The sequence below is a fragment of the Eleutherodactylus coqui genome, chromosome 2 (genome assembly GCF_035609145.1).
Source record: "Eleutherodactylus coqui strain aEleCoq1 chromosome 2, aEleCoq1.hap1, whole genome shotgun sequence".
Classification (NCBI taxonomy): Eukaryota; Metazoa; Chordata; class Amphibia; order Anura; family Eleutherodactylidae; genus Eleutherodactylus; species Eleutherodactylus coqui.
In genome coordinates, this window is record NC_089838.1 from 143,603,016 (window position 1) to 143,617,525 (window position 14,510).

General features: G+C 40.8%; 1 protein-coding gene across 1 annotated transcript in view; it reads right to left on the minus strand.

Annotated features, from left to right (window-relative positions):
- Nucleotides 1–764: 764 nt before the first annotated feature.
- The window catches only part of PAWR (pro-apoptotic WT1 regulator), a 92,671-nt gene continuing 78,925 nt past the window's right edge, over nucleotides 765–14,510 (minus strand). Inside the window, exons 5-7 of the mRNA XM_066591698.1 lie at nucleotides 5,836–5,971; nucleotides 5,647–5,751; nucleotides 765–1,699 (exon numbers count right to left, since the gene is read on the minus strand). Coding sequence (XP_066447795.1) covers nucleotides 1,613–1,699; nucleotides 5,647–5,751; nucleotides 5,836–5,971 — 328 coding nt within the window. The 3' untranslated portion in view covers nucleotides 765–1,612. The remainder of the gene's footprint in view (nucleotides 1,700–5,646; nucleotides 5,752–5,835; nucleotides 5,972–14,510) is intronic.

Consider the following 14,510-nt stretch of genomic DNA (forward strand, 5'->3'; position numbering starts at 1 on the left):
GCAAATAACATACCACCCATTGTTATCTGCATACAGCAAAGAGAGGCTCATTTACATGCAAATAAAGCTAATAAGCTACTAATGGGCATTAGTGCCCATTAGCAGCTTATGTAAAAGGATTGCTCAAACGGTCATTCTCCCTATCTTTTGAACAAATTTTGAGCGATCATCTTCATGTGTCAATGGGGCTTTAGGGACCATGCAGGAGGGAGTTGTAGTGTCAGTATACACAAACAAACAGCACTCTATGGACGGAATCTCTATACAGACTTTATTACATGTAGTGTGCCCATAGACAGCGCTGTCTGGTCATTGGACAGCAGTAAAAAGTGATATGGAAATGTTTAGGAAGTGTATGTGCGTTATGAAAAAAAAGAAAACCACCCTAAGGCCCCCTGTCCACGACGTCGCAGTATCACGCGGGAGCCGGCGCCTGGGAGCAGGAGCTGGCAGACGGATCTCCACTGGTCAACCTATCTGACAGATAGGCTGACCGTGGAGAATTGCGTCAAATCGCAGCATCGCAATGATTCTCCGCTCGTGGACAGGGGGAAGCGCTCTCCATAGCAATGCTATTGAGAGCTTCCACTGCGTTCCCCGTGGCCATATTATCGCCGCGGGTAACGCAATGAAAACCCGCCCATGGACAGGCAGCCCAATGGACTGTGTCAATGTAAGTCCACCGGCTCCTCTAAACCCTTCCTGAATGTGTTCATACAGTCAATGGGAATGGACTATCCTCCTTCGCATATTACGACAGATCATTATAGCATTTGCATATGTTTTATTGTTATAGCAAGGTAAAAATAAGGAACTGGATAGGTACATGTAAACAATTATTACTTCATTGTGAACTACAATTACTCAATCTTTCTATATATACAGAGCTTTGCTTTCCAGTGGTGATAACATGGTGAGATAAGACAATCAGCAGACTAGTATTCTATACATTACAATTGCGACAATGTATCCAAGAGTCAATCGCTGCCCCTTCTAAGGATGTTGAATTAGCACAATGTGGATGGATTGAAGAGATAGGAGAAAAGAAACCTTATAGATTTTATACATAATCATCAGGACTCTCCAGACATTCCTTTCCAGTGACTAGGTTTACATTCCTCTTCCTTCACCCTTTGTCCTGGGGGAATTTCTCTAGACATTATGGGTGGGGTAATTCAGTCTGGCCATTGCACTTTCTTTGGGTACACTTGATTTACATGCGCTTAACAAGACATACATATTTCATGAATGGTCTCTCCTATCATGAGATAAAGAGAACATGAAAGATTATCTGTCCAGATATGAAAAAATAGGCTGCACAAAATAAGTGAACTGTCAGCTGATCACTTCCATGACAGTACAAAGTCAGTCTTGTCTCAAATAGATATAAACCTTAAAAATCTGCTGCAATTTCTTACCTCTAAGAACACAGTCTCCATAATAATAAATATACAATTCTACTACTTTATCAAATTTTGAAAAGCACTGGGTATACCCCTTCATCGAAGAGATTGCCTTAAGATCCCCTTAACCAAATTTCCCCTATGCTACTCCCTCGCATCTCAAGAAAAATCAGTAGTGTTGTTTCCACAGCAAATTGTCATTGCGTCTTCTATCTTGTCAGCTGGCCAACTACTTTCAGAAGGGTCTTATTTTCTTGCTTTAGCTGTTTATTTTCATCTTCTATATCATCCAGATCCTTAGGAAGAAAATGAAAAGAGGTATTCGGTAAAATAACATTGTTTTGAAGAAACTGCATTAGAAAAGCAGTCTAGCAAATACTGAACACACTGCACAGCACGTAAGAGCAGGAAGGGTATCATTTCTCCTTAAAGGGGTTGTCCCGCGGCAGCAAGTGGGTCTATACACTTCTGTATGGCCATATTAATGCACTTTGTAATGTACATTGTGCATTAATTATGAGCCATACAGAAGTTATAAGAAGTTTTTCACTTACCTGCTCCGTTGCTAGCGTCCTCGTTCCCATGGAGCCGACTAATTTTCGGCGTCTAATGGCCAAATTAGCCGCGCTTGCGCAGTCCGGGTCTTCTTCTTTTCTCAATGGGGCCGCTCGTGCAGGATGCCGGCTCCGTGTAGCTCCGCCCCGTCACGTGCCGATTCCAGCCAATCAGGAGGCTGGAATCGGCAATGGACCGCACAGAAGCCCTGCGGTCCACCGAGGGAGAAGATCCCGGCGGCCATCTTCAGCAGGTAAGTAAGAAGTCACCGGAGCGCGGGGATTCAGGTAAGCACTCTCCGGTGTTCTTTTTTAACCCCTGCATCGGGGTTGTCTCGCGCCGAACGGGGGGGGGGTTGAAAAAAAAAAAAAAAAACGTTTCGGCGCGGGACAACCCCTTTAAGGAGAGCAGCTAAAGGGTGAACGAGAAGACTTATAGGGCCATGCTTGCCCCTCTGGAAAATATATGCAAATAAGGGGGATGGAATAATACCTCTGCAGTGCCAACTATTGGAAGGCAGCATTCCTGCAAGTCAATGTTAGACTCTTTATACAAGCCTCATAACAATGACTGGAAATTGAAAACCAAGCCAGAATCCATACACAGACAGCTGTTTCATGTTTTTTGCCCCTCTTCAGTGTGCAGTAGGTTTCGGGCTTGGCCAGTGAAAGGACATTGTGAGAGACATTATTCCATCTTTCTCATTTGCATATTTCCCTTGAGGAGCATGGGTGGCCTTATAAGTCCCCCTCACACACCTTCTAGGTGCTCTTCTTAAGGACAAATGATACGTCTCCCGACCTACATCATAGGCCTCTCTCTTGCCAAGCCAGAAACCTACTACACACTAATGAGGGGCGAAAACCCAGAAATAGCTGTCTGTGTATGGATTCTGGCTTGGTTTTCAATTCACAGTCTTTGTTATAAGGCTTGTATTATGAATCGAACATTGACTTGCAGGAATGCTGCTTTCTAATAGGTGACACTGTAGAGGTATTGTTCCATCTCCCTCATTTGTAAAAGCGGGACAAATGGATGAAAGAAAAGTATTATGAATTAAATACTGCGACCTCAAAAGTATGTGAAATACACAGCAGATGACAAGCATAACTAATACACATACATGTAAGTCAAAAAGTCAAGCTGAATTGCATTATCCTTCCTTGCAGTAAGGGTGATATAATGTATCATGTGTGTCAATGGCAGGTTTTCTGCTGGACACTTTGATATGGTCATATAACTAAGTGACATTGTATAACTCCTCGAAATTGTGGAAAACATATGTGGTGTATTTGTTGGTATCAAAAGTAATGACAGAATAGAATGTCTGACTATTTCTTACTACTTTTGCTGAATACTAAACTTCCAAACCATTTCTACAGTTTTATATTTCACAACCCAACCCTAGCCTTAATGAGCAACTTCAACGTTTAAAAACTTTTGACACATCAAAAACGTTTATCAGAGGAGGTCCGGATGCTGAGACCATGGTGATTACTGAAATGAAGGGGCTGCAGCGCTCACCCAAGCGCTATGCTCCATCCGCTGTATTCGTTGCCCAACAGCTCCTCATGGCAGCTGAAAATAAACACACAGACTTCTGCAGACATTCATATCCACCTTCAGTTAAAGAGAGGAGCCAGCAGGCAACAAAGGCAGCCAAAGGGGCACAGTGCTTGGGTGACCACTGCAGCCCCTTCATTTGAGCAATCAGTGGGAGTCTCAGAATCCAGACCCCCACTGATCAAAACATTTGACAGGTATTTCTCACATGTCAAAAGGCTTTAAATGCGCATTTACTTTAATATTTCCAAGTAGCTCCCAATATTAGATCCCAAGGATTACTTGTACACATGATCATACAACACTTATCGTACACACTGAAGTACATAGGTCTAGGACATCTATATACTGTGCTGTAAGGTCATACAGAACCTTCCTACAGTCAAAATCCTTGAAATCCTAGTTTAGGGGCTGAACTGTCATTTTAGAAAGCACTGTTAATTGTTTTTACTTAAAGGGATTTTCCAGGTAGCTGTGGTTGTCAGTGGTGGCTACATTGGTGTCAGAGCAGAAGCCGCTGCTCCAATCCCAGTGTAGTGGCCAGAGCTCATAATTGCAGAAGCAGCTCTCATTAAAATCAACTGGAGCTTACTTGTAATTGCAATGCCCATAAATGTCAATGAGAGCTGTGACTGCAATTACGAGCACCTGCCACTACACAGGGGTCGGAGCAGTGGCTTCTGCTCTGACCCTAGTGTAACCCATTTAAGGAAGTACTCCATTATTTTTTTTTTGAGAAACCTATCACAATATCACTGATCTCTGCTATGCAGAATCCAGTTCTGTAGCACGTCCCCTCCACTCTGTGTATTCTTCACTTTTCTTCTAGTCTGCATGTCACATGACCAGCACTCAGATAAGTCTCTGTGTCCTGCTGGTAATGGGGCAGCTGTCTGTCAACTTCCATGAAGAAAAACAGTCTTTGTTGTCCATAGCAACAAAGAACAGAACAGCTTTCATTCCGAAGAGCAGAATACAAAATGAAATCCGAACTGTGATTGGTTGCTATGTACAAGAAGGAAAGTTTTTCCTTATGACAGTTGTCAGAAAACTGTCCCATTACCTGCAGGACACAGAGTGTTGTCAGAGTGCTGGTCATGTGACCTGTAGGCCGTTATAAAAGTGCATAATACACAGCCTGGAAGGGACAAGCTACAGAACTGGATACTTCACAGCAGTGGTCACTGATATTGTAATAGATTTCCCCCAAATAAAAACGGAGCGCTTCTTTAACCCATTATGAGCATTCGAAAGGCAATAAGTAGTACACATGCGGAACACAACAATGGCAACTTAAGTACCTAAATAGCAATAGCAACTAAGAAAAGTGCTGGTTAAAACAAATTCAGGCAAAAAAATAAAGAAGAGAACAGAACTCTTTCTAGAGGGAACGAATTGCTATTGGAAAGAAAGGTAGGGTAAGAAAGTGCATAGCAGGAGGGAAAATGAGAGAAAAGAAAGAAGGTTAGAATTCCCACCAATTACACTGATTACTTTGTAATCCCCTATCTGCTTTTATGGCGGGGGCTTAAATTGGATAAAACATGTCCAGACCTGAGGTAAGCACAATTTATGGATTTCCTTCTGTGCAGAATTAGAGCACTCTCGGTAGAAGCACTTTACATGCATTAAATAAAAAATAAAGTACGGGGTGTTAACATAGGCAATCTAGAGCTCAGTCACTGATAGCTCTACAATCAGAATACGGAATATGAGTAACCAGGATATAAAAGCGTTTAAATACATATGGCCAGAAGAATTGTAAACTTCTGCATAAGGCCACATGCATTGTGGAAATCCTTCAGTATTTTTCAGACAACCTCAAACAATTCTGATTACATTCCCACAGGCACTCCATGGCATAATTCAAATAAAAGGATAAAACAAGAATAAAACAAAATGACATCTTGGTTAAAAAAAAAACACATTAAAGCAATATCATGTGTAGCTATGCTTCTTCTGAACAGTATCCAGCAGATATGTTACATATGAATACAGGTGTTATAGACAAGTCTATACAGGGGCTCCGGGGACTCTATTGCCACAATTGCTTGGGAATATTCTAGAAAACAACGAATAAACTCATCATTTTGTTCTGAAAGTTATTAGTACCCAACAAACTTACTCTATTTAGTAAGTCAATTTCCTCCTTCATTTTCATAATTAACTCTTCCTTGTCTTGCATCATCTTCACTAATCTTTGATTTTCTTGCCTCTCTTTTGCTAGCTCCTGTGAAGTACATGGCAGACATATTCATTTCATTTGAAGCTTGTGTGTTTAGTAAGTAGGTGGCTGACGTGAAGGATATCTTACCTTGTCAAGCTCCTCAATCTTTTTTTCTAATGAACTTCCCTGGGCAGAAGTTGTGTCCTTATTGATGCGACTACAAGTTGTCCTGTCACTTCGAGAGTGGCGATTTAAAACATCATCATCGGGGGCATTGTTTACGCTACAAAATAAAACAGTAATTTATTGTATTCATATGAAAATATGCTTAAATGCAGTATGTAAAACACTACATACACATTGCAAGTTCCATACAGACATATTTTTAAACATATTCATAGAACATAAACATTTACAGACATGGAATGTAAAAAAAAAAACCAAACAGTAGAGCCACAGCGTCTTTATGTCTGCTGCTTGCTCCTCCTCCTTCAGGACGTCTATGGGCAGCGGCTGTAACCTGATCACTCAGTGAGCTAATAATTCCTTTTATCTCTAAAGATGGATTTTACCAGTAAATTGAGAGTAAGTGAAAAGTGCAGGTGGGGAGAGACCAAAAAAAGCCTCATAAGTGAAGAAAGTGGCAATTTTTTTGTAATAACATGAATTAACTTTCCTAGTATTACTATTTTATGTCCAAAAACTGAAATAATGGTACGTTTTTAAGAAATTATTTGTAACAGAGTTTTGGACCGAACAACGTCAGGATGATAAAAGGTGGAGATTCACTTTAGAAAGGATTTTCTGGGACTCTACTATTGATGACCTAACCTCAGGATGGATAATGATCAATAGCTGACACTGCTCAGGACTCTTGCCAATCAGCTGTTCACTGTCAGTGCAAACAGAGTTGAAAGCAGACAGCTCTATCCAAACAGCAGTGGCCAGGGTTGGTTTTGCACTACATTGATTGGGAGCTGTGACTGCAATAGTAACCCAGGCCACTGCAATGTTGATAGGGCTGTTTGCTTCCTCCTCCGTCCATGCTGAGAGTGGCCCAAGTGGCATACCTCTGCTGATCAACTATCAATGGTCTATCCTGAGGATAGGTAATCAATAGTAAAGTCCTGAACAACCCTTTAAAGGCTGTTTTCCAGGTTTTTTTTGTAAATTCTTAATCACTGCAGAAATAAAAAGTTAGACAACTTGTACAACTCTTTAATATACTTTGTGTTTTAATTTGTCCGAATTCTCCAGATGTCTCCTTGTTGTTAGTGAATAAGACAATATTGGTTACAGAAGTCACAAACCTGTACATATTTAGTTCTATTCTCAGCTAAGAAACAGATACAATTGTGCACAGTCTAGATGCTCTCTCAGCCAATACATCAGCAGCTGCACAAATCTCACCAAATGGGTGAGGGTGTTGGCCACATTGTCTATACGATTTTTGCCAACTTAAAGCAATCCTTCAGTCCTGGGACAAAATTGCTCCCGCAACCAGAGGGGAAGTAATATTACCTGCTGCCCTACATTTCTGGTGTTCTGCTGAGAATCAATGAACTTCTAGGCCCCTATTCGGTCTTCCAAGATAGACACTACACCTCTCACTACCAGGGGCAGTGAAAAACTTCACGCTGCTTACAAGAACAATGCCTACAGGAGGTAGAGTCCTAAGGCTTATTTACACGTAACGATTATCGCTCAAAATTCGTTCAAACGACCGAAAAGGAGCGAGTATAATAGCTACATGTAAATGCGGGCATCATGCACTTTTCATTTAAACAATGATTTTTTTGGTGAACTTAAAATCCAGCGTTCAGACACAGAGATAAAGTGTCTCTCAATAGACGGCATGCTGTTATCTCCACGGTTTCCAGCATATAACATTGTAATTTGCTGGCAATCATAAGCACAACAATGCAGCTGTGTGCTGGGCGTGTGATTAATCACATGCTGGGCTCTGCAAACAGCTCCTGGAGGCTGTTTTACATGGAAATGAAGATAATAGAGTGTTAATAGCCATTAACACTTTATGCAAATAGATAGCAAAATCTTTCAATCTTTCAGTCCTTTGAAAGATGATCTTTGCATGTAAATGGTCCTTATTAGTATCAATACACTACCAGTGCACAGTGTGCATCAAGTAGTCAAAGGAGAAGTGCAGCAACCTTGAAAAGCCAAGGAGAGGCCCAGCAACCAGCGGATTTACGGAAGAACTCTGCAAACAGACAGCATCAGCTAATATGACTCCCCTTTAAAGACACTAATTAAAATCCTCTTATAACATGACAGTAAAAATGTTATTACAATTCCCCAAATACAATTAGGAGGATAAATCAGGTTTTACATTTGATTTTTTTTCTCTTTAAATAATTGTCTTGTTTTCATATTTTCTAAATACAGATCAAAACCAAATTCAAGTAAAATCAAAATCGAATAATATTATTCTTGGGCCAATATCTAAAACAACTGGATTAAATAATGTTTCACATTTATTGGCATGGAGTCTTCCGTATCAGGCATACCATATACGGCTAACTCATAACAGAATTCGATTTCTGCCTAATTTCACTATGTAAATAAATGGGTTAATATGATTACTACAGTATGAACAACAAGCACAGTGTACTGCTTGAAGCAATTGTAACCTAAACAGAAGTAATGATTGCAAGAGTTGTGTTTTTAATGAAGCCATGCCAAATGGAAAAATAGATTGTCTTAATGTGACTCAGAGACAGGGTCTTCAAATCATCAGTGAGAGCGACATTTGTATTCTACAAACTAGATAAATGATTATGATTGGGGCATTACTGTTTAACCTCTAGCTTGTGCCTGGCAAATATAAGCAGCGGTGCCAACTGAAACAATTAGAAAGCCATACTGGACAATTCCTATTTATCTTTGTAGTGACACATATGGGGCACTGTGCAATGTCTTATCCCATTATGCCTGTAATGTTTTATTTTTAGAACGGCTATCACGCCAAACAAGTTGTAAAACTTTCTGGTTTGGAAAAAAAAAGTAGTAGTTCCCACAAATGAATCCTAGCTCTCTGTGCAAAACTATCACGTAGACAGTGATTTCAAAACTGAATACAATGGAAAAAAGCTTTCACTGTTGTCTAGGTCTTCCACAGGATTCAACAAGTCTCGGGAAATATTCTTATAAAAAAATGATTTTGTATATTTTTACAGTATTTCCTAGCTTAAAGGGGCTTTGTTACTACAAGCAAAATTTTCTTACAGCTAGGTTCAGAGTAAAATTTAAAAAAAAAAACTAAATTCACCTCTCTCTTCGTCCCCCTCAGGATCCAGCTTAGAGGCTCCCACAGCTACAGGGCTGTCTCCTCATAGGTCCCATCCTAGTTCCCATTTTTCAAATCTTAGGTGTCACTTTAAGTAATAGTAATTATGGAATGCTTTCAATTATACAAGTGCTTCTGAGGGCATTTTGATGACACCTTGTACTTCACTTCACGACACATTGTTAGGCTGCTTTCATACCAGTGTTTCTAAACTCTATTTTTGGAGGAATCATAGGATGGTAGGGTTTAAAGGGACCTCCAGGGTTATCAGGTCCAACCCCCCCCCCCCTTAAAGGGGTTGTCCCGCGGCAGCAAGTGGGTCTATACACTTCTGTATGGCCATAATAATGCACTTTGTAATATACATTGTGCATTAATTATGAGCCATACAGAAGTTATAAAAAGTTTTTTACTTACCTGCTCCGTTGCTAGCGTCCTCGTTCCCATGGAGCCGACTAATTTTCGCCCTCCGATGGCCAAATTAGCCGCGCTTGCGCAGTCCGGGTCTTCTGCAGTCTTCTATGGAGCCGCTCGTGCCAGAGAGCGGCTCCGTGTAGCTCCGCCCCGTCACGTGCCGATTCCAGCCAATCAGGAGGCTGGAATCGGCAATGGACCGCACAGAAGAGCTGCGGTCCACGGAGACAGAGGATCCCGGCGGCCATCTTCAGCGGTAAGTATTGAAGTCACCGGAGCGCGGGGATTAAGGTAAGCGCTCCGGTAAACTTTCTTTACTTCCCTGCATCGGGGTTGTCTCGCGCCGAACGGGGGGGGGGTTGAAAAAAAAAAAAACCCGTTTCGGCGCGGGACAACCCCTTTAATGCAGGATTCACTAAATCATCCCAGACAGATATTCCTCCAGCTTTTGTTTGAACACTTCCATTGAAGGAGAACTCACCACCTCCCGTGGTAACCTGTTTCACTCATTCATCACCCTCACTGTCAGAAAGTTTTTTTCTAATATCTAATCTGTGTCTCCTTCCTTTCAGTTTCATCCCATTGCTTCTAGTCTTTACATGTGCAGAAAGTTAAGTAGAGAAGCTAAAATAAAACTGAAAAAAATGGTTCAGTTTTTTCCCTATTGATGTTAATGGAGATTCAAACTGGCCAATCAAATCAGCATGTAGTGTCTTAGACTAATGACGCATACTATAAGGATGTGAAAGTTTTATGGTCTCTCAGTAACGCCCATGGGATGATCAGATGCCAGGTCTTCTATTTTCTTGACTGCGGATGTGTGCGGAAGCGCCGGCCGCGCGCCACCACACATCCACAGTGGAGTTTTTCTTTAAACACCTGCTTACCCACGGAAACCACAACCAATCTGCAATTCAATTGTGTATGGGCCATGGATCAGACGGCTTCCATTGATTTCAATGGAAGATGTCCGTGTGGGAACTGCACTGAAATGAAGCATGCTGCAATTTGTTTTTTTGGGCCCAAAGATCCGTAAATCAAATAAGCATGCTTTAATTCAGCTGCGGACACCCATGTTTCATGTCTTGAACTGCGGATCATCTGCAATTCAAGTACGCCCATAGACATTGGCCATTAGTGTTAGGGGGTCACCAGGCCAGAGTGTTATCTCGCATGAATCCTCTTGAATAATTTAGGTCTCTGTTGAAAGTGTCAAAAGTTGTTATAAATTTGTACTCCCAAATTTCTTCTATGGCTTTGTGATTTGAAAATTGCCTTTTAATATTGTGACTTTCATGTGTTCTAATTCAGAGACCATAAAACTTTCCCACCTTTATCAGTGGACTATTTAAGTATTTATTTAATTCCCTACTAATCCTTTTTTGTATTCTTTTTAAGTGCAAATTAATCACATCAGGTTTGTCCCACACACACACACACACACACACAATATATATATATATATATATATATACACACATACATACATACATATATATATATATACATACACATACATACATACATACATACATAGACACACACTTCTTTGGATCTATTTTATTATGCCTGAGGAAGAACCCTGAGTGGGTTTGCAAGCTCACTTTAACATCATGCATTTTTGTTAGCCATTAAAAAGGTATCATATCTACAAGATTACTTGGTTTCTCTTACTGAGAACAATCACACTGTGCTCTACTGATTATCATGGTACCAAACTTTTTAAATTTAAAATTATCCCAGAAATGTTTGGCTGGTTGGACTTGGCGTATTTCAGTGTAGGCGAACAGAGGTGCCAAGATGTGCCTAAGGCTGCCTGTCCACGGGTGTTTTTGAATCGCGTTCCCAGCGGCGATAATCATCTCATGGCCGGCAAATCGCAGTATGCTCCTGCTCCCCGGCTGGGGCTCCCGCGGTGGAGATCCGTCATGGGTTCCCACAACACCCGTGGACCGGAAGCCTAATGCAAGAAGGGGCACTGTACTTCTAATAACATATAAGCCTGGCCTAAAGTATATCTCAAAGTATAATGTAGTGGACGGCATTATTCTTTCCAGAACAAAAGGTCACAAACCTGCCAATATGGAGACCTATTGGTCTCCTTTTCAGCATATCTCTACAATGGCAGGGATTGCTTCCTTCCAGGGATTTTGCCCCAATCTCATTTTCAGGGTTTTAGAATCTCTGTATGGAAGGAGAAACCTGATGTGAACAGGCCCTAAGTAGTACCACCTTAAATGCTGTAAGGAAAACTATTAGGCACTTCACTTTGTTTGCAACTTAAAAAAACAAAAAGTAGGCTGCCCGTCTGCTAATGAAAAACACATCTTGGCAGGCAGCTCTGTATATAAATACTGCTCTACTGCAATAAATGTGAGGTTTCCAAACATCTTAACACAACAGGAATTCAGGACACTTCATTTTACCATATTTAGGTTTGTTCTTTCTTTTTTGGTATTTTAAAAATATATTAAATGTAGGAATCAGCATCTGCCAAAACATGCAGATATTTGTGTAAATTTTTCAAAATAATACGGGAAAGGCTTTATTTAACAAGTATTGAAGAATAGGAAGAGCAAGATGCCAACGTAGGAATTACATAGCCTGCAGATAATGATCTTGGTTTTTTTAAATAAGCCAGGCCGGGATGTGACTGGACTGATAACACAGAAATGCTAATGATTTCTCCATAATAGTTTGGGTTTGTTTCTGGCATTCTTTTTAGTATGTATTTTTGTAACTTTTTAATGTTTTGAATAATAAACATGAATTTTAAGTGTTGTTACAGATAAATAATTCAGTGTGCTCTGGGTCAAATTCCATTTCAACAATAGATCCAGCAGTGAAGCAGTCTTGTCAAAGGTGCTTCTCCAACTTGCCAGAGCTTCAATTTGTTACCACATTTGGCCGTTTGTAACTCAACGTTAATGGCGCTTTATAGAAACAAGACAAATGCGTTTGGATGATGTTCTAATTCATATAAGACGGTGTTCAAATCCTACAGAATATTCTGCGTTATTATTAATGAAAAGTGACAGACCGCTATCGAAATGTGCTCTACATAATCTAGAGTTCATCTATAGCATCAATTGTACCTCCTGAAACGGATTGCCCACCATAATAAACCCTGTCCATGGTGCTGACACAGGCCCTCCCAATTTAATCTCAACTTTTTATGCATTACAAATTGAAAGGAACCTTTCACCGGGTTCATGCTGCCCGAACCAGGGGCAGCACGAACCCAGGAACAAGCATGCCCATTCCCCCTGTGTTATTCTGAAACATGGCAGCCTTTCAGAATAAATATACTTTGAAGTTTGACTTAGAACAGAGCTCCAAGTAACGAAAGCAGTGTTACACTGGCTCCTCTCCACAAGCAGCATGCTGATTGACAGTTCTCTCCCTATACCCAAGCAGGGAGAGGGTTGTCAGTCAACATGATGCGGGCAAGGAAAGGCTGGCACAGCCTACCCCTTGACACAGAGCTGCGGTCCAAGGAAAACTTTAAAGTGTGTTTATTCTGAAACACTGCAGCATTTCAAAATATCATATCCACAGGGGCACTGTGCATATTTGTCCTGAGTTCATGCTGCCAATGGTTTTGGCAGCATGAACCCTGTGACAGGTTCCCTTTAAAGGAGTATTCCGGGCTTTTACTACTGTTAACAACAGTTGATCAGCAGGCGTCTGCGCTCGGGATCCCTGCTGACCAGCTGATTCTCTAGCCACTGTTAGTACAGCAAGGCTGTAAGTCGTCATCAGTAATCAGGGCTGGAAGTGTAATAGAGGGCTTCACTCCCATTGAAATCAATGGAAGTGATGCCTTCCATTACACTACTGGCTTTGACCGCAATAGGAAGCTGTAAGTGTAATAGGGGGCACCACTGTGAAGCCGTCTGTTACACTTTCAGCCCTGACCACCAATGACGACGTCCAGCCCTGCTGCACTGACAGTACTCCAGTGTACCAGCTGATTGGCAGGGATCCAAGGTGCTGGACCTCCGCCGATCAACAATTAATGACTTATCCTGAAGATAGATCATCAATAGTTAAGCCCCAGTATAAGCCTTTAAACTACAAATATGTGTGTACATATACGTATAAAAACACACAGACATTCATTTCAGCCAAAGGCTTAGTATGACAAGAATCATTTCAGAAAAAAAATGGGTAAAAATGAAACCTGTCCTCTGTCCAAATTATAGCATGGTCTACTACTTTATTACAATTGCCAGCTTCAAAATAAAGAATGAGAAAGCACAAGTTGATTATATGAAAGTTATATGTTCATACTTAATTATACCCATAAGCTGAGGCATAAAGGAGATTATGGGACTAAAATACTGATGACCTATTCCACAATTATAATGGGTCACATGGCCTTTGTGCAAGACTATTCCTATTCAAGGGAATTGAAATGAGCTGTAATACCAGGAACTGCAGTTACAGTAAAGAAGCCTCAGTGCTCATCTGAACACTAAAGCCTCTTTGAACAGCTAATTGGCATTGGTGCTGGCAGTCAGATTCCCACTGATCTGGTATTGACTGCCAATCCCGAGGGTAGGTAATCAATACGTTAGCCCAGAAAAAAAGCCCTTTAAATAAGGTACAAAATGCAGTTACAGCAGCTCGATAAGAGTATTTCATGGCTGTTATGCTGTGTGCTAGTAAATATTACCCTCCAGGAAAAAAGAGGAAATCTCTATTTGAAAAATTAAAAAACACTTACCTTTCAACCCAATTTCACAGTAGCAAGAAATTCAATTGCTACATAATACCAAGGCAGTGATGGAAAAAAATCAATCTACTGTAACTTCAGAGTGTGCACTAATGCTATTGCATCCATCATAGACTGAAAATTAAGTAATACAATCATGTACAATGTGTTCAGTTCCGGCTTAGTGAACCATTCACACTTCCCTTTAACAAAAGGTTAGAGTATACTGATCGCTTGTAAAACCTCAAGGACATTTTCCTGATCACTCAGATTTAAAAGTGTAACTCATAAACATAACCGCAGTAGCAGATCTAAAACTGATGACTACGGAACATTTGTCTGAACTCAACAAGTAGGTAGTACCATATAGGCCAACACTCAGCA